This window comes from Juglans microcarpa x Juglans regia, chromosome 5S, assembly GCF_004785595.1.
Source record: "Juglans microcarpa x Juglans regia isolate MS1-56 chromosome 5S, Jm3101_v1.0, whole genome shotgun sequence".
Taxonomy (NCBI): Eukaryota; Viridiplantae; Streptophyta; class Magnoliopsida; order Fagales; family Juglandaceae; genus Juglans; species Juglans microcarpa x Juglans regia.
The window spans coordinates 1,952,258-1,974,295 of record NC_054603.1 but is presented as its reverse complement, the minus strand read 5'-3'; the positions used below and the strand labels follow the sequence as shown (position 1 = coordinate 1,974,295).

General features: G+C 34.5%; 3 protein-coding genes and 1 non-coding gene across 6 annotated transcripts; 2 read left to right on the top strand and 2 right to left on the bottom strand.

Moving 5' to 3' along the window:
- The first annotated feature begins 4,119 nt into the window (after positions 1-4,119).
- On the top strand, positions 4,120-7,254 carry LOC121267021 (IQ domain-containing protein IQM6-like). 2 transcript variants are annotated; one of them, XM_041170905.1, is made up of 7 exons: positions 4,120-4,651; positions 4,728-4,908; positions 4,996-5,084; positions 5,190-5,277; positions 5,575-5,814; positions 5,933-6,034; positions 6,152-7,254. In XM_041170905.1, the coding sequence occupies exons 1-7, from the start codon at positions 4,173-4,175 to the stop codon at positions 6,857-6,859; spliced, it is 1,887 nt and encodes a 628-aa protein (XP_041026839.1). In that variant the 5' UTR covers positions 4,120-4,172; the 3' UTR covers positions 6,860-7,254. The 2 variants fall into 2 exon arrangements, with proteins under 2 accessions (XP_041026839.1, XP_041026838.1); XM_041170904.1 differs by having other exon boundaries at positions 5,933-7,254.
- A 608-nt stretch (positions 7,255-7,862) lies between these two features.
- On the bottom strand, positions 7,863-14,272 carry LOC121267672 (homogentisate solanesyltransferase, chloroplastic). Of its 2 annotated transcripts, XM_041171660.1 has the most exons (10): positions 13,954-14,271; positions 13,234-13,355; positions 12,982-13,128; positions 12,252-12,477; positions 11,330-11,403; positions 10,561-10,653; positions 10,320-10,437; positions 10,134-10,196; positions 9,041-9,073; positions 7,863-8,163 (listed from the first exon to the last, which is right to left on the bottom strand). In XM_041171660.1, exons 1-10 carry the CDS (start codon positions 14,173-14,175, stop codon positions 8,089-8,091), a joined length of 1,173 nt encoding a protein of 390 aa, XP_041027594.1. In that variant the 5' UTR covers positions 14,176-14,271; the 3' UTR covers positions 7,863-8,088. The 2 variants fall into 2 exon arrangements, with proteins under 2 accessions (XP_041027594.1, XP_041027595.1); XM_041171661.1 differs by lacking the exon at positions 9,041-9,073 and having other exon boundaries at positions 13,954-14,272.
- A 72-nt stretch (positions 14,273-14,344) lies between these two features.
- On the bottom strand, positions 14,345-14,417 carry TRNAA-UGC. The gene has a single exon. It is a non-coding gene; the product is annotated as a tRNA-Ala (tRNA).
- Positions 14,418-14,496: 79 nt separating this feature from the next.
- On the top strand, positions 14,497-16,474 carry LOC121267674 (40S ribosomal protein S28). The gene is made up of 2 exons (XM_041171662.1): positions 14,497-14,650; positions 16,036-16,474. The coding sequence occupies exon 2, from the start codon at positions 16,037-16,039 to the stop codon at positions 16,232-16,234; it is 198 nt and encodes a 65-aa protein (XP_041027596.1). The 5' UTR covers positions 14,497-14,650; position 16,036; the 3' UTR covers positions 16,235-16,474.
- The last annotated feature ends 5,564 nt before the right edge of the window (positions 16,475-22,038 follow it).

The following is a 22,038-nucleotide window of genomic DNA, read 5'->3' as shown; positions in this document are numbered from 1 at the left end:
TGCCCTCTTGGCAACGTAAGCCATCAGTCGTCTGCACAATGCACGACGGACCACAGCCAACTGAGAATCATTCTTTCACGCTAGAAGGAAAAGCCACTCACGAAAACTTGCAGAAGGTACCTCAAAGACTTTATTATAATTTGCTGGTTTTTAACATGTCTTTTAGAGTGCTTGCTGGGCAATTTACGTAGTTTTGACCGTAAAATGGAGAGTGAGTCATATCATATCATATATATATATATATATATGTTTATAATAGATAAATAAGTAATGTTACATATAGACGTTTTATAAAATCTATAAGTCTCGTATATTATTTAAAAAAAAAGTGAAGACCATTATAAAAAGGAAACAAAATTGATTTTTTTATATGAATTTCAAAATTTTACTAATTGTTTTTAAGAAAATAAGTAAGATTTACATATTTTAAGATCTTATAAGCACACTAACATTGAATTATGTATCTATATATACATCTACATATTTATATAATATGATTTTAAATTAGACTATATTAAATTATGCATATCCAAAATCATTTTTTCTTATAAATAGGCTTTGGACCGGAAGATTTCAAAAGTTATGGAAACTTTGGAAAATGCATGGGACGTGAAGTGTGAACAAGTACTCCTGGTATCAGACCCTTGAAAATATCTCTTTCTTCCTCGTTAAGTTTGGACGAAGTTGGTGTGCACTAGAATATTCTAAAAAATCAGAAAAAATATATTAAAATCCAAAGTATGACTAAATTTTTTTATATATATTTTTTTTCTTCGTAAAGTAGGACTAACTATTTTTTTTTTTTTTTCTTCCTTCCCTTCCTGCCTGCCTCTCTTTTATGAAATTATCACATACTAACATTTATTTATGCAGAAGTTTTTGCTTATAAAAAATGATAAATACACAATTTCCTTTGCAACATATTTTATAATCATATTTTAAAATGAAAAATATTATTATAAAATATCATATAAAATTTTATACAATATCTTATATGAAAAATATTATAAAAAGTACTGTACGTCTATCATTACTCATATATCACGTACGGACGTATATAAGCGAAACTCGTGATCTCCTTTAAAGTTTGACTGGGATGTAATTGGCAGTTGATGCCCATTCTTGTTAATAATACTTATTTTTACTTTTGACTTGGGTTCTACTATTGCTCCAGTGCACACGGTATTTGCAACGTTATTTAAGACTACTTCAAGGATGTGTTTGGTTGCTATGATTATTTTAAATTATTCTATTATTATTTTATTACTATTCACATACAATGAGATATTCTTAATATTAATATTATTGGAAGATCTTAAATTATTTTACTATTATTTAAAAATAATTTATTACTGTTCATAAATTAATTTATTACTATTTAGAGATAATTTGATATACTCTTAACATCTAAATAAACGTACCTTCAAAATTCTTAAATTCTGTACCTTGATATCTATAATCTATTATCTCTACGCAAAGAGATGTGGAGGTGGTTCTTCGTTAATAACCCGTTCTATATATGTACGTGTCCCATAATCCGTTACTAAAGATATGGATTGTGATAACGATCCAGCGCATGCAATTATATCTTAAACTAGACTAGAAAATAAAATTATTGCAAAAATCCATAAAATAAAAACTCTATTTACTATACTATATATATATAATTTCTGAAAACACAAAAAGATTGAAATGCTTTGAATTTGTCGCGGAAGTCGTCAAAGGAGTAACATGAGTCCAGTCTAAGCACCGACAACCTCAGCTCACATATTGGCCACACGCGCACGGTAGACGATAGAGAAATGAGTAATGCTACTCATCATTTTAATTTTTATTATCATATGATGTGATATTAAATAATTTAAAATTATTTATTTTATTTTATTTATAAATATATTATATAATATCACATCATAAGACCATAAGAGTTGAGATCTAAAAGGAAGATGGCGGTCATATTTGGTTAGATTTTGACATAGAAAGTGTTGATTTCTAAGGAAAAGGTGGAGCTTGGCTTTCCTCTTATTTTGTCACTTCTGCGCCTTTTTGGTCCGAAAAATGTTAGATATATATATATACAAATAAATTTATATATTAATATAATTTAATATAATATATTAGATGAATTTTATAATAAAAAATTTTTATAATCTAATGAATTATATATATTAAAGTATGTCAGTATGCAAAATTTATATGTATGCCAAATATTTCTTTCTTGATATTGGTTCTTCCTGCACCCCGCCCCATCCTAGATTTAAAACGAAGTTATGCATTTTGTTTTATAAAAGAAAAAATTATATTTTTTATCCCACACATCATATATTATACATAATTTTTTTTAATTTTTTCTCTTACTAAATGTATAGTATATAGATGATGAGTAGAATAACTCAATTAATTTAAAAAGAATAAAATAAAAAATAAATTAAAATAAATATAATATATAATGTGTGGGATGATGAATAGCAAAATCCTTTATAAAAATATCCATCTTTTGATATAAAGTTTTTTTTTTTTGATATAAAGTTTTAAAATAAATTAATAAGTGAGAGTCTTCTTTTTCTTTTAATTTATTTTCCCCTTATAAATTGGTAGGTATTTTATAGTGACAACATTGATTATGACTATGTTTGGGTGTCAAATTTATAACTTTATCTCAAATTAATCATTAATGAAACTCATTATTTTTTAATTTTTCATAAAAAATTAAGTATATTTCAACCTATTTTATATATTTAAACACATATCTTAGATTGCATTTGGATGAGTTGAGTTGAACTATGAATAGTAGTATTTTGTAAGTCTCATTGAGATCGATTTAACTTTTTTAGGTTGAAATAAGTTTAATTTTTTGGATTGAAATGAATGAAGTAAGTTGAGACGAGTTTAATTTTTTTATGAGAAGTTAAAAAAATAGTGGATTATTTTAACGACTGGTTTGAGATGAATTGAGTTGGTTTCAACGACTAAACACACTCTTAACTTATTTCATACGTACAAATACATCTCGATGAGATCTATAAAACACTATTATTTATAACTTAATTTAAATTATTTGAGATCATTTCAGCACTTAAATGCAGCCTAATATGATCTTTAAATTATTAATGTGCTATTAGAATAGTAAATTAAGATGAGATGAGTTAAGAAAAAAATTGAATAAAATATTATTAAAATATTATTTTTTAAAATTATTATTTAAATTTTAAAAAATTAAATTATTTATTATATTTTATGAGAATTTAAAAAAATTATAAAAATAAAATAAAATGAAACACCTTTTTTATCAAAACGTCTAGGAATAGAACTGACTTTATGGATGAGTTAGGTATAAATTTTTTCATTTGCAATTGATCGATGATAAATTTTGTTTTGATTTTTTGAGATTCTTTTGCCGTATAATTTACAGGTACGGGGTATCATTTGCTTCTGTCTTTAGAATGTGTTTGTCATAAAAGAAAAGAAAATTTCTCCAAAATTGAAATAAAGGGCGAAAACTTTCCATTCGTAGTAAAAAAATATGTGGAAGGACACCACCACCGATCTATCACTCTCCTCTCTCTCCTCTCTCTCTCTCTCTCTCTGCAATATATATATATATAGATATATATTCATGGATAACCATGCAAGAATAGTTCAGAGTAAACGTCCTGCAGAGCTTTTAAGAGACACCGAAAACAGAAGGATGACTCTGTAATCTTTGGACCTCCGGAGAACACACTGAAAACCTCTTTCTCCACCCCCAAGCACATTGTTCGCCCTTTCTCGCATTCTCCAAACCCTATCTGGCCATTTCTCTGTTTATTTTTTCTCCCCCTCTCTCTGTCTCGCGTTCTAACTTCTTCTGCCTATCCATTCAATCTTGTGTAAAAGCTGGTGGCACCTCTGATTTTCACTCTGCTTTCTGCGGATTAAGGTAAGACTTGTATATCCTTTATTTTACGCTCTTGTCACAGCACTGTTGGCCATAACGAACTTTGGGCAGGTGTTCATGTAATCATCAGGAGCCCTCACTGGTGAATACTGATAATTTGGTTCTATTTTATTTGCTATATGATGTCTGTCGTAGATATATACCAGTTTGCAAATTTCATTTTTTTTTGTTTAATGTTGCAGTTTTTCGTTTGAGATCTTGGTTATTTGCATATAAGGACATCCCACTTGATTAGATGGGGATATCATTATATAGTCCATCCTCAGACCCTGATGATGAGGATCGTCGCTTCGAAGCTTTTCTTCTAAGCTCAGTCGGTTTTCGGGACAGACGTACGAGGAATCCATTGCGATCAGTTAGTTATAATGGCCGTGATTCAGCTTCCACCATGAAAAAATCATCTAGATCGAGAAAGATGGTGTTTGAGGCATCGCTTAGCTTTAAAGGCAGGGGGTTAGAGACCATGTTTTCATTCAGAACTCCTGCAGCAGAGATGGAAAACAAAGTCTTTCGTAGATGTATGAGCTCCAAGACTAATTATTCTACAGACCAATTGCAAAGATCAGATAACTTGTCCGAGGAAAAATACCAATCACCATTGTCGCATCGAAAGAAACTCAAGTGCCAGGCTGCATTGAAGTTGCAGAAAGTGTACAGGAGTTTCCGAACTAGGAGACAGCTTGCAGATTGTGCAGTTCTTGTGGAGCAGAGATGGTTTGTTTAAGTTTTTATGCAAATCATGTATCCATTTAATTCTAATCACAATTCTAACTCACCAACTGTTTTATAGGTGGAAGCTGCTCGATTTTGCTGAACTGAGGCGGAGCTCTGTTTCATTTTTTGACATCGAGAAACCTGAGACTGTGTCTTCACGTTGGCTAAGGGCAAGGACTAGAGCTGCCAAGGTAGGGAAAGGATTATCAAAGGCTGAAAAGGCTCGTGAACTTGCTTTACAACATTGGCTTGAGGCAGTAAGTCAATGCTGAAAGTATCTTTGAATCAAACTACTATCTTTCATTTCTGGCCCACTTCTCAGTATTTTCCCTTCTCGTTATCAGATTGATCCCCGCCATCGATATGGCCATAATCTTCAATTTTATTATGTGAAATGGCTCCATTGTGAGAGTAAACAGCCCTTCTTCTACTGGTAAGAAAACTTGGGACCCAAAGAAAATTCTTCAGAGTGACTTTTGGTTTACAAGGAAAAATCTTTTTTCTCCCTTCAACGTTTGAACGTGGAAAAATAATACAGGCTCGATATTGGAGAAGGAAAAGACATCAATCTTGAGAGATGTCCCCGTTCAAAGCTTCAGCGACAGTGCATCAAATATCTTGGTCCAGTAAGCCTCATGTCCCCCCTTGCAATTCCGAGGAAACAGAATTAGAGAATAATTGAACTAAAATAGAATAAGAATGGGAAGATTATTACTTGGAATAAATGCTATATTAATTTTTTTGGTTGCAGCAGTGAAAAAACCTGCAAGTCAACGTTGAATAGTTATTTTACCTTAAGCCAAATGCCCAAAGCTGGTTAAATCGAAATCTCAAGAAGTTTAAGCGCAGTTCAAAGTTTAAACCAAATCCAGATTTAGAAGTGCTATTGGAGTTTATATTCTGAAAAATGTTCCATTTTGCAGGCAGAAAGGAAGGCTTATGAAGTTGTGGTGCAGGAAGGGAAATTTATCTACAAGCAGAGTGGGAAACTCCTAGACACCACAGGAGGACCCAAAGATGCGAAGTGGATCTTTGTCCTTAGCACATCCAAGATCTTGTATGTTGGGTTGAAGAACAAGGGCACATTTCAACACTCCAGTTTCTTGGCAGGTGGAGCCACATTGTCTGCTGGAAGATTGGTCGTGGAATATGGCACTCTGAAGGTATAAAAGAAAGAAAAATGAGGAGATTTTTTAAGAAAATCTTTATTAATTGGTTTCTTTCTCTCTTTTTTTGTGAAACTTGTTTGACATACTGAGAGGATTTCTGTCAACTCAACAGGCAGTTTGGCCTCACAGTGGGCATTATCAACCAACAGAAGAAAATTTTCAGGAATTAATGTTGTTTCTTAAGGAACACAATGTAGACCTCACCAGTGTAAAGGTAGAACATGCTGAATTTGCTTCTCATATTTTTCATGAAGTTGACATCTTTGTTAGCCTGAGTTTAAATTTTTTTACCACGCAAATTCTGATGCTCTTCTTTCTTTCTTTACAACAGAAAAGCCCATGTGAAGAGCAAGAAGAAGTCCCTACCAACAAGACCGACGACTTTTGCCTTCAAAGAAGTCTAACAGAAGCAAATTTATATCAGCATACTGAACCAATGAGTGAATACTTCTTGGCTCAAAAGTGCGTAGATCCCAGACATCAGCCTTCTAATGTTGCTGAAAATCCAGAACCATTCATGTCAAGATTGCCACGAGAATTAGGCTCAAAAATAGTCAGACTTGAAATACCAAACCGACGCGATGTATTTGACATTCTGGAGAAGGAATCACTTCAACAAAGTTGCCACACTCACCCTTTAGAAGATGGTTATGAGACAGCAAAAGAATCGTTTTTGTCAGAGGAAGATTTCATGGTTCCTAAACTGAACTTGTTTCATGGAGATCGAGAAGAAGATGAACTGCCCATTCCAAAGGAAAAAATCATGCAGAGGATAGATTCGCATAAAGGAATGAGGTCATATCAGTTGGCTCGGCAATTATCGAGTAGATGGGCAACCGGAGTCGGGCCACGGATTAGTTGCATGAGAGACTATCCTTCTGAGCTTCAGTTCCAGGTTTTAGAGCAAGCCAATTTGTCTCCAAGATCAGGAAGTGTTAATGCATCCCCCCGGGCCTCAACCCACTTGAGCCCAAAGGTTCTAATTTCAACTTCTTTGTGTAGAGAGACAACTGCAGACAGATGTTCCCTTGCTCCATAGCAACTGATACTGTCTAAAACAGAAACACCATAGACTAAGTTTAGATGAAACCACAATACAAAAAGAATGATAGGGTAGAAATCACGATATACGAATTATTTTGCCTTCTTCCTGTACATGTGTTTGATAGATTATGGTGGAATTAGAATCGGACTGACAGGGTTTTGCAAGATATGCTGCCCTTCAATCTTAAAGGAGACTCATTTCAATTCTTTCAATTGTCTGTCATGATTGATTTACTGAAATCACAAAACAGAAGACCATAAATCATATCACTGAGATAGAAAGTGTTTCGTCTTTTCTTTTGGGTAAAAAACAAAAAAAAACAAAAAAAAAAAAAACAAAAATGGTTAGTGTAACATTTTGCAGATTACACTACAAAAAATCCGCCAAATTCTAACGGCCTTGACTTCTACAAAACTTCACATCTTATTCTATCTTGTTTCATTTAATCTCATCTAATTATTACAACCTTTTCAAATTCCTATAGAAAATAAAATAAACAATTCAATTTTTTTAAATCCCAAAACAAAAATAATATTAAAAAAATATATTCTAACAATATTTTCTTTAATTTTCAACTTTTATTTCAACTCATCTTAATGAGTTATCTCTGAAAACAAACAAGGCCTTAGGAATAGGAAATGATGTCTTATTTACAGGCACCCGTTCCGACATTTATGTATCTGAATTCGGTCAAACCACTGGTCCCGGATTGTGAAAACGTATGCTAGTTTGTACAAATATTTCATATCTATGGTCTCAGACATGTAGGAAATTAAGGCGGGCAAAGAGAGTTTCTGAAGGCGTCAATCTGGTCTCAAAGGTGAAACTGTACCTAGTCTATCAAGAGCGTTCGTCTCTGGCAGTGAATCGAGAACATTGCCAAGCCCTTGTGAAGACTTGAATATAAAGTTCAGCATTGCAGTATCACACACACTTGACCAGCAAACCCAAAGTCATCAATCATCCATCAGGTGCTCTCAGTTTCCAATTTTTGTAGTTCCGGGAAGTGGGAATCATACCACATTACTACATGTCACTTATGTTTTCTATAGGAATTCAATTTGGTAAAAGAGGGATTTTTCCCTAATAATACATACACACAGGATAGGAAAATCTGAGAGCATTTGCTGATATTTACAACTAATTATAATGTACACCAACTCTCTCTATCACACACTCTCTCTCTCTCTAATAAAAGGTCAGGAGAAATAAAGAATAATTTGCTAGATGAAAGGAAATATGATGTACTCAGCATAGAAGAGATTCCATATAAATCGATAGAACCCGGAGATTGCTTCCTGCACAATGCAATCAAACTTGAGATCAGACGCCAAAAGTTAATTCTGTTTTTTTTTCCCCCTCTATTGAAGAGTATTACATATTTTTATATTCATATCCCCTGCTGCATTATTAGCTTCCGATAAGTATTACTTTAATCAGGAAGACAAGAGAATCACATGACCTGCAACCCAATTTTACTAATGTAAAAGAGTTTCGAGTCATTATTTTACATATTAAAATAATAGTTCAGCAACACAAACGGGGTGAAATTGCTCATGTGCATTTAAATAAAGTGCGGCTTGGTTTGTTACAACAATAATGGAGATATGATCATTCCAGTCTGCGTTTCTCATTAAAAAAAGGCACAATCCCTACATAATACATATAGACTCAAAAACAAGTGCAGTCACCAGAGTGCTGTATGGGTTATCAAGACATATGGCCGACATAATTGTGGAATCCTATTGGGTTGGCTCACTTTGGTCGACCCTCAGCAAAATTAAAAAAAAAACAAACACAAGTGGAATTATTTAATGCTGCCAATACGAAAGTGAGGACAAGTTATGTTCAGATATTGTGCCTGCAATTAAATGGAATCTTATTTTTCTAGGTCAAAAAATATAATAGAATGCTCTAATGTATGGGAGACTGGGAGTCACGTTGCTTAAAATTGGATGCCACACATCCAAGTAGTCCACTTGACAACTTTATTTGTACCAAAAATAAATAAATGTTTTGCTAAATAGGAACATGAAGACCCAACTCCTCTTAAAATTCATCCCCAGTTGTATTTACCTATTCTTTTTCTTTGTTCTTTTCTTGAAAAGTCATGAAATATGGATTCTAAAAAACCTCCAGCAGATGTGTACTGGTAAAAAAGCGACCATAATTTACCTTAGTGTAATTTGCTTGTTCTAATACCCATGCCTGATATCACATAAAAATTAAATTGTAAGTCAGAGTTTTCAAGATTGTAAAATACTTGCATGAAAGCAGGTATGCCTGTGTGAAAAACAATTAACAATCAGCAAACTGGCTTCCATATGACATACATATCCATTGAACATAAGAGGGCTACAAGGGGCAAAACAGAGTCACTGCACCAGGATATGCATGTAAATATAATATTTATCCAATTCATAATTATTTCCTTGCATGGACATTGTTGAAGTTTGCAAAGTAGAATCCATCAATGAATAAGAGTCTAAACCAACATCATTCCGTTGTTTAACAATTAAACCAAAGTTTCTACACAGGTTCTAGAAACAACCTCTGAGTCTCTTCCCTTGAACAAGTTGGTCCGTCTTGTGTTTGACAGGTAAGGGGCAGGCTTGATGGCTGAGTTGATGACTTGCTGGATGATGGGGTGATCAAAGATTTGGCTGTGTTGGTAATTAGGGATCACATCAGACAGTTATCAGGATGGAGAAGAGCGTTCAAAGATGCTGGGGGGTAGGCAGGGAGGAGGTGTTTTATCTCAGAGATGATGAAGCTGTCAAAAGAACCCATGGGTGGACCCGGGTTCGGGCAGTCTTTCAATAGGCGTGAGTGGGTTTGATTAGAACATTATAGGTAGCAGGTTAGGAGGTCAGATCTGGCAGTTCAGTAAGATATTCAAAACCATTGGGAGGTGTTGCGGTTGGTCATAATCTTAGTCCTCACAGGTAGGGTAACAGCACATGCATGGACTTGATCATGATCTTAGCTATAAGTTGGCTGAAATAGCCTCTTAGGTCAACACCATCAAACCTCCATGCAGAAATGCAGCTTAATTCTAATATGTTATACGCCAACAACCAGTCATTGCAGTTGCTTTCTTATAAAAAAAAAAACAATTTATGCCGATTGCAGAAGAGTGTAAAACAAAGAGATTGGAGATGAAATGGTGTGGAATCAAATGAGGAAGTTTTTAACCTAAAATATTCACAGTAAAATGGCTCCTGGTTACCGTGGTCATAAGAAGAGTTATTAATCCCAAGAAACAAACCTGGAAGATCAAGCTTAATCCCAAGATTATATGAGCAGGTATCATTAACCTACGGTTGAAAGCCTGCACACATGCAATTGAAGGACTTCATTTTGGATTAATCTTTGCTGAAGAATATTAAGAATAAATACATAGATGCATAAGCTGTGAAGAAAAAATGTGAGAACAAATCATGGAAATGTTCACCTGAGGCATATAAATTGCTGCCAGTACAGAAGCAACATAGTTTACCATCAAAAGCCCAGAACCAAGGAATGCGATGTTCCTGACTCCAAGCTTTGTTGCCAAGGTCGATATCTGAAACCTGTAGTAATGATACATCGAATTGAAATTAGACCGATGTTAATCATTTGAACAAGGGACACCAAACTTCTGGGGAAAAATAACCAGCTAGGTTAGGTCTGGAAATGTGAACCATGGAACTTACTTGCGATCACCCTCTACATCTGGAAGATCTTTTGTTATGGCAATGACCAGTGCAAACAATGTTACAAATGCAGTGATGAAAGCCACAGGTGAGCTGCAGGGGGAAATTGATGTCTCAAAAATTAAGATGTATATGTTGAAATATCATATACAGGTTCCAATTTCAAACAACAAAAATAGATTTTATGTTACCATTGTAGCCCATTCTGTAGATGAGAATTCAACATCATTTACTATGTTACTTTTAATTTGGTAGAGTTCATGAAGGTTCCAATATGTAAAATCTCAAGCTCTAATTCATGCCTCAAGTTAGGCACTGATTGCAACTAAAAGGAACGGAAATAGGACACATAGCCAGTCACTAATTATCAGATTCCTGGTTGGATAAATACTTATCCCAAAAAGATATTCCTAATTGGATAAATGGAGGCCCATAAATCACACAGAAGCACAACTAGAATTAAGCATGCATAAGGGTAATAGAAGCACACTACAAAGCAACTTATTTATCTTTGTTTTTCTTTTTTCCTTTTCAATTATTTGTCAGAAGTCTATATCTGAGGGGTGGGTGTCTTGAACCAGTATCTGTCACAAGAAATCAATTATTTGTACACTTCTTGTTGTAGGTTAAAAACAAGGCACCGACATAAAAGTTCCCAGACTACTGATTTAGGAAGCCCATCTCTTTGCACCCCAGATGAAACATATGACCTACAGTTTCTCCTGGCACAACTACATTATGAATGATACATGATAAGACAATAGCCCACCTCCACTCAAATGGAAGTCCAAGTGCAGCTCTCGTTGCATAATATACACTGAAGTTAAGAAGAAAACCGCGCACCTGCAGAAGTTATTTGCTGGTTAATTCCAGTGTGTTGTAGAGTTTTATCTTACAAATTAAAGGTAATTATGAATAATTGTGCTTAAACAGTCAAAACAGCGTCATCAATGAACACAACAATCTCCATCAAGTTGTGCTCCACCTGGAAACCTGACAACAATCCTTCCTTTCTCAGAACTTAAATCTGCTTGATTTGGCTCTTCATGACCTCTAAAATCAACTACTTCATTCATACAAACACATACATTATATAGCATGCCATACATCACACATATATAATTGTTTACCTCATTTACAAAAAAAAAATAATAATAATAATAATTGTTTACCTCATAACTTAGTAGACGAGGTCATCTTAGAATGTGAATTGACCCTATTCAACTTCATGGCCCTGGATTAAAATGAGCCACTTTGTATTTCTATTACATAAAGGTGTCTTTTATATCATAAACAACTTAAATTTTGCTCATTTTAAGTTGTAAAGCAAGAACCTTTTTTTTTCCAGCTTCATCAATTTGGTGAGATTGAGGATGGTTAAACTGAATTTTTGCTTATAAGTAATCAAATATTTTATTACAAACACAATAAGCATAGCCCAAGTACACAAGAAGCATACAAAGAAACACGTAATTAGAAATAGGAAAAGGGGCAAGAAATTCACGGAAACTTGGCCCACTCTGATATATAGAAGCTACCTAAAGGAACAAACTATTGAAAAAGAAAGCTTTAAGTCTCTCCAACATCCGCTTGTGATCAATCATGTGTTTGACTTTTTCCCTGATATCAAACCATTTGGTCTTGTGTGATCATCAATTGCTGAAAGTATGGATTGGTAAAAGAAGGCATACCGTGGCAATTATAAGAAATGCTGCAACAGCAAATCTCTTCAATCTAAATGGAGGAACTGAATAGATGGTGCCAAGAAAAAGACCAAGACAGTAAAGAGAAGTAATGAACGGGCCAAAGTTGAATCCAACAATCAACAGGCCAGTCACTGCAAAAAATATCACCAAAAACCATGCAGATTGAACTGAAAGATCCCCCGCAGCTATCGGTAAGTAAGGTTTGTTTACTCTGCAAATGAAACAGAAAGATGCTAATTAAGAATTTTACATGTGTACTTCCATGGAAAGACACATAATAAGATGAATCTGGGATCTAAGATCTCAGAGATCTAAAATCCCATATGTAGGTAATTTATACTCATGGCCTTTAAATATTGGATGGAGACTTAAGGAAAACAATGCCATCGAGAATATCAATTGTTACAACAAATAAAATATATAGAGGAAGGGGAGGGGAGATTAAACTATCCCATCAAGTCCATTTAGCTATACCAAAACCACTATTCAAGCCCAAAGAGCCTCTAAGTCAGTCTTTATATTCCATCGCAATGGTTCTCAGAATTAACGGCAGTGTAGGCCGATCTTGCACCAGGTCTCAAACCACAAAAAAGAGTTCAAATCTTGTCATTGTACTTGAGTTTATCGTGAGGGGCCAGGCTGCCAGCTACGTAAATTGGTGCTTATGTCCAAAATATAATTCACATAAAAATCCGCATACATATTCAGAGCTTACTTGTCAATCCCAATATCGTATATCTGATTGATGCCTACTATATAGCCATTACCACATAGTAAAGCAAAAAGACCAGAGAATGCCTTCAATAGCAGAGACCACTTTATCAAATGAGAGTTCTCAATCAATGCTCTTGTCACCAAAGCACTGCAAAACATATTAGACATGAAGCTTAGTCCAGTCTACTATGTAATTATGTGGAGAAAGATGTAAGCCAGCGTTAACCAATTTGTGCTTGCAGTAATTACTTACAGGGACCCTAGAGTTGTTCCTCGTATCGTATGGGGCCTAAGAAATCTCCAGCACGCATCTTTAAAATCTGAAATTCTATTTAGTATTGGATCAGACCCGGCTGCCCCAATTTGAGTACAGGCCTGGCAGCATTCATTTTATATTAGTGCCGTACAAAGAGCCAATAGTCTCGTTAACAATAACAACCCAACTTTGCCAGAATGACTTTAATTGAACCAAAGCAAGTTCTAAAAAATGATCGATGACATCGTATCCCCACAGTCAGTATGATGCCGATATGCCTTCAAAGCTTGATATTTTCTTGAAGTTAGTAACGACACTTTCGAATAACGATACAAAAGGGAAAAAATGCAGCTCCCAGTTTAAATTGTTTTGGATACAGACTCGAATCAAATCACACTTGGATGGTCCGGTAGTATCCTGAGCTCGCCACTTCAGATGGTATCGGTTTTAAAAAAATTTTGTTTCTTTTTATGAATAAAAATAAATTGGGCAAAGTGCAATGCAATCGAGATGGTTCGATACTGCTTATAAATTCTACTAACCCAAGAGATTCAACAGATTCCCAGATAAAAAAGCACTGGTCTCAACATATCTCGATAACAGTCCCTCAGTTTTCAGTAATTAAAATCTATATTTCTTACAAAACAGAAATACGCAAACGAAAGAAGAGAAAACCACTAATTGAATGTAATTTGTTGGAGAAATAAAACATGATACCCTGATAGAACTACGCCTGTGCTGTCTATTCGAAGCGGATTTTGAGTAGCTGGTGAGAGCGTACAGCCCAAAAGAAGGCAATCTCGGGTGGCATTGTAAGAGAGAATGAAGAGATTTGCCGGTCGACTTGGTGGGTATGGTGGTGTGATGAAAGGGTGCCTTGCAGAGAGGGGTTATGGCTCGGATTCGAAGTGAAGAGGAAGGAGAGAATGAGAGCTCCATGCAGAGCGAAACAGAGAGAGATTGGGGATGAGAAGTGAGCACCAGTCCAGCAGTGGGGTCACTCTTCACCAGGGCTTCAAATTTTGGTTTCCACTTTCCACCGAGTTTTAACAGCGACCACTTTGCCGGTAGACGCCAAAACGGAATAAAAAATAAAAATGTAGAGTGGTGGAGATGCGGGGTATCGAACCCCGTACCTCTCGCATGCAAAGCGAGCGCTCTACCGTTTGAGCTACACCCCCTTGAGATAATATGGGACGAGTTGTGACTACATATTCAAAAAAATTATAGTTAGATGACTAAAATACCCTAACCGTATACTCAACTCTTGGGGGTAAATCTGCCATTTAGTTTTCCCGGCTTCCTATATATCCCATGGCTAGGGTTTTATCACGGCTTCCATCCCCTTTGCGAGACTAGAACAAAGAGCGCGGCCGCTACGAATCCTCTCAGCTTCAGCTCTCGCTCGGTTCAGGTTCGTTATGTTTTCCTTCCCGATGGCCATTCTCAGTGTCAATAATTCTTCGCTGAAAGTTCATTTTGTGGATTTCTCGAGTATTTAAATGTTTCTTATATCACCATATTTACGGTTGAAATAAAATTGTCTGCTTCTACACTAACAGGACCTAAAAAGCTTAGGACAGTTGTTTGTTGTCATTGTGAACAGATTGATGTTTATGTGATATTTTTTGCAGATCCGTTCTTTCCTTTACACCAGCATTTGCTTAGCTGTTGTTGTTTTTTAGTTTTTTTATTTTTTTGTCAAAGAAGTTTAGTGTGTTAAACCTTGATTTGTTAATGAGTAATTTATCATTTGCTGAAGTTTTGGTGTGCATTCATATTTGCATAACCTGAAAAAATTGGAACTTTATTAGTTACACACAGTATGTCATTACAGTCATTCGCCTTGTAACTGTAAAACTTGGTTCATAAGCGGTTAATTGGGCTTTTCTGTGTAGCTTCTGAGTTAATTAATGACTCTGATTCCGACATATTGAGCTTCTGTTCCTTTCCTAAGATCGTAAATGTTAATTTGCATTTTAGCTTTCCCTCTGCTATTCATTACAACAAGTTTTTTGAAACGGATCCTGGGTGTTTTGTTATTTGGATTAATTACTAGGTTGTTCCCTTAATGAGTTCTGAATTTCCGTGGAATAATTTTTGTTCTTCCAACTTATATCCTTAAGATAAAACCTCTCCCTTGATTGAAAGAGGGTTTCATTTATCATTGGTGTACTACTAAATACTTTGCGAGTGTTGATGTCTGGTGCATCTGTTCCCCCCCCCCCCCCCCCTCCCCCGCCGCTTGGGGGGCAACTACGATGCTTTGTGATAGGCATATTGATTTATAGTTATTATACTCACGGTCAAAATAGAATTGTCTGCTTAATGATTACTCACTGTTTATCATTATTAATTCCTGGTTGGTGTTAGCTTTATAATGCTAACGAAAAATTAAACATGGTGCTGAGATTACAAGCACCTGTGCAGTTTATGTACATTGAAAGGTACAACATGAGGATTTACTGAACCCTATAAAAATTGGTTGGTGTCATTCATCTTGGATTGACTGCATGCTGTATTTTTCCAAGCTTATGCTTACTTTGCACACCTTTGTCCTAGAAAAGCTGTTTCTGCAGTACCCTACCTCCTTCTTTAAAAGCTTCATTGACATGATCTCACTTCACTTTGGATTCCATGTGACTAGGAACTTATGTTTAGAAGTTCCATAGGTGCTTATATTTTCATGCTTTTTTCAATAAAATGTTATGTTTGAAGAATTTGCACAGATGCCTATGTTATCCGGCCTATTTGTATCTTATAATTCTATTGTTATAATTCTATTGGTTGCCTTTGCAGGATGGAATCTCAAGTGAAGCATGCTGTGGTGGTGAAAGTTATGGGTCGAACTGGATCCAGGGGTCAAGTGACTCAGGTGAGAGTCAAGTTTCTGGATGATCAGAACCGGTTCATTATGAGGAATGTCAAGGGACCAGTGAGGGAAGGTGACATCCTTACCTTACTCGAGTCTGAAAGAGAAGCAAGAAGATTGCGATGATGGGCACATTGGTTCACCACCTTGAATGTTTACCGCTTTCTTCTAGTAGTTAGTAAATGGTACTTATTTGCATCGGTGTGGTTGAATTTTGAGGTGGATGTTGAAATTTTCTCAATTGGAAACACTTGGTTTGATTTTGCACTTGGAATCTAGTACTCTTTGAACTTTAACTTGGGTATAACTTTAATATTTGTTGTTGAACTCCATTGAAATTTAAAGTATCTCACGTGTTCCTCGTCTCGACTCCTGAACTTTGACTCCTTTGGAACGTAAGTTGTAGATTGGGTGTTATATTGTGATGCTACCCTTTGTGACGGGTTGAGATTTGTGCTACAAAATCCTTGAGAAGATCTTATCAAAAAATCCCTACTTAAGAGGATGTGAGTTATGTTTAAACACGTTGACAGCTGCACTCCACCCCACTTCTTTTGTCCCGTTTGTTTTTTGGAAAATAATTTACATACAACATTTTACACAATTATGTTTTAAATTAGGAATGTTTTTGTAAAATATATTATAAAAGTAAAATTATTTTATAAAAATACTCTCATTTTATAATATCGTTGCGTAACGTATTATGTGATATGTTGTATGTATATCATTACTTTTATTTTTAACCATTTCTCTGTTGTTTGAATAAGTTCACTGACCCGGTAAATCATCTGTAAATTGTTAATATAATGTGCATGAGTTCATATGACTTGTGCATCGCAGTTTAGTTTGGACAATAAGAATATCTCACTATTATTTATTATTTTATTATTATTTTATATTATTATTTAATATTTTATCATTATTTTTTCAATACGATTTAGAGAATATTTCAAAACATCTTACTATCCAAACGTAACCGGTTTTTGAGAAACGGTAATAAACAAATTCTAACTTGAAATTGCGAAATAATTTTTGAGTTATTTTATCCTTAAATTAGTGTTGCATACTATTTATATTATTTAAATAGTAAAATTTAATTTATAATACTTAAATTTTAAAATTTATTTTTTAAATTAAATTATATAATTTAAGTATTTTACTAAGGCGTATCTTACATATCGCATATTAATAAAAAGAATTATAATTTTTAAATTTTTTGTATAATTTTTAAGATTTAAGAGATTTGGATATTGAATTGAGATGAAAGTTGAAAGTTGAATAAAATATGTTAAAATATTATTTTTTAATATTATTAATATTTTAAAATTTATAAGAGTTGAATTGTTTATTATATTTTATATAAAATTTTAAAAAAATTATAATAATTAAATAAGATGAAATTTGAAATATTTTTTCTGTCCAAAGCTACCGTAACACTTACGACATATGTGGTAATAAGCGCGGCATGGAAAACGATAATCATTTGTATGGCGTGTAAACTCTCTAAAATAAAGAAAAGAAAAAGTAAGACCATTCTAAAAGTTAAATTTCCTTTATCTGATTGGTCTCACTTTTTACATAAGAGTTAGTATAAGCTTTGTATATTCTGAAGTTTCGTTTGATGTTAAAAATTAAATAAAATATTATTTTTAATTTAAAATTTAAAAAAATTAAATTTTTTATTATATTTTATGTAAAAATTAAAATAATTATAAAAAATGAGATCAAGATAGTTTAGTTACACAAACCAAACGAAGCCTAAATTTGTATCTACAATTACTTGCATCTTATGGGCTTTCAATTGAGACGAAGGATTGATTCAAAAAAAAAAAAAAAAAATTCAGACGAAGGATCAATTAAAACTTACAGACCTGTGACCCAAGTTTCTAACTGCCAATTGTAGGCTAGATTTTGGCACCTACGCTACCAAGTACCAACTCAAGGCTTTTAAAATGATCATCATAATAATAATAATAATAATAATAATAATAATAAAATTAATGTTAGATATTATAGGCAACTTCCTACACTTTATTTAAAATAAAATAACATTTATCATTAAAAAAATCTTTTTTTAAATAAATGCACTAAGTAAGGAAATGATCAATGTTTGAACCGATGACACAAAATCAATAAGGAGAAGTAAGAAATCTAATAAAATATTATTAGAATTTAATTTTTTAATTTAAGTTTTATTTAAGGTTTGAAAAAGTTAAATTTTTTATAATAATTTATTTTAAAATTTAAAAAAATTATAGTGATTAGATAATATTAGATACTTGAATCTAAACAACTTCTTTAGGGCATGCTTAAGAAGTGAGATGAGAGTTTTTGATTTTAGATGAAAATTTAAAATATTATTTTTTTAATATTAATATTATTTTAAAATTTAAAAATTTTTAATTATTTATTATATTTTGTATAGAAATTTAAAAAAATTGTAATTATGAGATGAAATAAAAATTTGGTATCTTGTCTTTATCCCAAAACTGCCCTAAATCAGCATGGCTGTCCCAAAGTTCAATGACCCTTTCCCCTCTCATCTTGCTATTGCCTCAAGGGTGATGCCAATCCGGCAATCCGGCCAGGTTCGGATTCCATCCCAGAAAATTAAATTTTTCAAGGAATTTTGTTCTCTTACGTGGGTAGCATCGAGGGAGTCATCCAGTTCCAACCATAAGACTTATTAACCATTTCAAACAAGGTTTTTGTCGAGTTGGATCGTGAGCTTTTACAGTTCAATAATTTTGTTATTAATCGTACGATGCCACACTACAAGCAGAGCTTTAATGTGTTTGTGCACTTGCAGTACATTGAAGTTAAATCATCCACGAGCAGAATTATCAGTCACCGCCTATATATGTTGTTCTTCGATCAGTTTCATCGTCTTCATATCATAAACCATCAAAATAAAGATTCAAAAAATGATATCTAAGAGGTGAGAAACTCAACAAACCATCGATTTTTATTGATAACAAGCGATGATTCATTCGGTTTTTTCTTTCTTCTCCGCCACGGTAATTGGGTACTGCTAGGTGCGGTCCACAGTAATTATCTCCGCAGGTCCCACTTTCTTCCTGAGTAACCTTGCAAGTCCCACTATATCAATCATATCCCCTTTTACTTCTATTAGGTCCCTTTCATCCCCTTTTAAAGATGCTGATTCCACCCCTGAACATCACATATATATCATGGCCACCCATCAAAAACAGATCAAATGGAAAAAAATATTATATGTAATTTTCAGTATTAATAAAATGCTATATATATTAACAGCGGTGGTTATACAATATAGTACTGTTGACCCAAATTAAATGTTTTATGTGTTCGTTACGTACCTTTAACGCTAACTGCAATCTTCAAGGCTTTGGTCCGGACTTTCTGTCCATCCAGCCTGCTAGAAAGGAGGCACTTGTTGCCATCCATGGACACCCTGATCAGCACGGCCGTTTGCTAGCTGCAAAAAACAATGCAACTTTATATTAGCAAAAACTATATTATATATCTTCGGTCTGATTTTTCTCACATGCAGCACGTACTCCTAGCCAGCAACCTCCAATATACCTTCATAATTGTCTTGGTTTTTCAGCTAAGATGATGAGTATTGAGTATTGAATTAAAATATGAACAGTGCTTAAAAATTGAAGGTAGACTGGTAGCTAGGGGAGATATTAACAATTTCTTATTGTTTTGAGGTACTCAGAGCTCTAGGCATTGGATAGCTAATATGTCACTTTTTAGCTTTTGGTAATCATTTAAAATTTGAACTCCATATTGGACTAACCATCACATTCTCTATAATAATAAAATATTATTCTTATTTTTTTATCTATTTTTGAATGCATGTTTTTTATTTGTTTAAATACTTTTTTATTTTCATCTTCATAATCTCCAACTCTCTTCAACAATCCCCTACAATCTATACAATTAGCATATCTAGTTGAGCAACAAATTGTGCTGCTACTACTATCATTTTCACAACCCACAATCTTACTTTCGGCACTTCCACTATTGGTGCCCAAAATTTACAAATCAAATCACAACTACAAATAGACTGCTCAAGACAACTACAAATCAAATCCCAAGCTTTACAAAGTGAGAAAAACAACATGCAAGGATATAGTTGCTGCCCAAAATTTACACAAATTATCGCAGAATGTTGCTGCCCACATATAACGGCAGCTCATAGTTGCTACCCAAAATTTACACAAATTATCACAAAACCAGGAAGCTCCTTTCACATATAACAGCATCATATAATTGCTACCTATACAGTTGCTCGCCCACATAACAGCAGTATATAGTTGCTGCCCATAAAATTTACATGGAGTAATTGAGTGGATCTGTGAAAAGTTCAAAATATAGCACAAAAGCCTGAAATACAGGGACAAAGCTTAAATCAAACATCTTTAATGCTCACCAACAGCCTTTGAACCTCTCTCTCTCTCTCTCTCTCTCTCTCTCTCTCAAAGCTCTTATTCACTTCTAGACTGAACTCGCTGGTAGATCCATTTCCCCTAACTCTCTCTGAAAGGATGAGTAAACAGGATATGTTGAGGAGTCAGGTACACGCTTTTTAACTGCTTTCATGTCTCATGTTTTGAAATGAAGCAATTTGGAACCTTCATTTGTTGTTCATTTTCTCAACTCATAAGTTTTGTTTGCTTCTTTTCCTTCTTTAAACTCTAGATTTTGCAACTTTTTTAAAGCTATTTGACGTTGTGCTTTACCTTGCAGGCTTATATCTTCGAAGTGAATATACACTGTTATGGATGTAAACAGGAAGTGAAGAAAATTGAAAGCGTGCACATTATTATATCTGACCCCTTTTCTTACAGAAGTAGTATCTTCGAGTTTCTCACTTTTGTCTGTGTCACTGTGATTTTTTAATCTACATTTTTATGATTTAGTTGTTCATAAAGATTAATTTTTTGGCCTTTTTTTACCCTTTGCTTTTGGCTAGGAGTTTGTGCTGCACATGCACATAGATGCAGACCACGGTAAGGTGAGGGTTTCAGGAAATCTTGATCCAGCCAGACTCCTAAAGAAGCTATAGAAGTCAGGAAAACATGCAAATCTCTGGGGACACCAAAACCATCTCAATAATCAAGTTCAGAAACATGCAAATCGAGAATGGCAAAGGAGGCACAGACGACAAATCTCAAAAAGGTGGGAAGGACAGAAAGTGAGGGCAACAACCACAGCACCAAATGGAAGGGGCTAAAGAAACACAGATGCTATTCTTGTAAACCCTAAATCTTGTAACACCAAATAAGAAACACAGATGCTATTCTCAGAGAAATGCTTATGTTTTTCTTTGTCAGTACATAGGCAGCAGCATATGTGTGACGAAGAAGAAATGTAAAAACCCATTTTTGAACATCGCATACCTGGTCCAACCGGGAGCTCAGAAAGAAAGAGAGGAGAGGGTGGTGCGGTGGCATCACGAAGACCAGACCAAACCGTCGTGGGTGGTGCAGTGGTGATGTTCAATCGGACCCGTTGCCTGAAATGAGGGCAGAGAAAGGGTTCGAAAGGGACGCCGGTGACAGAGGTGATACTGGTTTAGTAGGAGTAGAAGCGGCGATGATGGAGGAGGATACTGCCGGAATAGCTGATGGTGGGGAAATCTTGGGGGGTGATCGTAGGGAACCGAACGCGTTGGGAAGAAAAGGGAAAGGTGAAATTTCTAATACGCGTGGGAAAGAAACTGAAGTGGAGAGAGGAGAGAGAAGAGAGGAGAGGTGGGTTCGGTTGGATGAATATTTATTTAAAAAAAAAAAAAAGATGACCGTATCAGTAAAAGAATTACTGGAGGTGAATCTTGGATTAGCTAATCCAATGCCAGCAAATTTAACCAGAATTCGCCATAGCCTTCGACTGAGCTCTCAGCTGTTTGAGTTTCTAGTACTGCCATTTATGGCCAGGTC

Coding starts and splice junctions, on each gene's coding strand:
- LOC121267672 (XM_041171660.1), bottom strand. CDS start 14,175: ATGGAGCTCTCATTCTCTCCTTCCTCTTCACTTCGAATCCGAGCCATA. Junction 12,478..12,981: donor TACGATATTGGGATTGACAA/GTAAGCTCTGAA, acceptor TTTCATTTGCAG/AGTAAACAAACCTTACTTAC. Junction 9,074..10,133: donor GATTAAGCTTGATCTTCCAG/GTTTGTTTCTTG, acceptor ATGTGATATCAG/GCATGGGTATTAGAACAAGC.
- LOC121267021 (XM_041170904.1), top strand. CDS start 4,173: ATGGGGATATCATTATATAGTCCATCCTCAGACCCTGATGATGAGGAT. Junction 5,085..5,189: donor AAACAGCCCTTCTTCTACTG/GTAAGAAAACTT, acceptor AAAATAATACAG/GCTCGATATTGGAGAAGGAA. Junction 5,815..5,932: donor TGGAATATGGCACTCTGAAG/GTATAAAAGAAA, acceptor TCAACTCAACAG/GCAGTTTGGCCTCACAGTGG.
- LOC121267674 (XM_041171662.1), top strand. CDS start 16,037: ATGGAATCTCAAGTGAAGCATGCTGTGGTGGTGAAAGTTATGGGTCGA.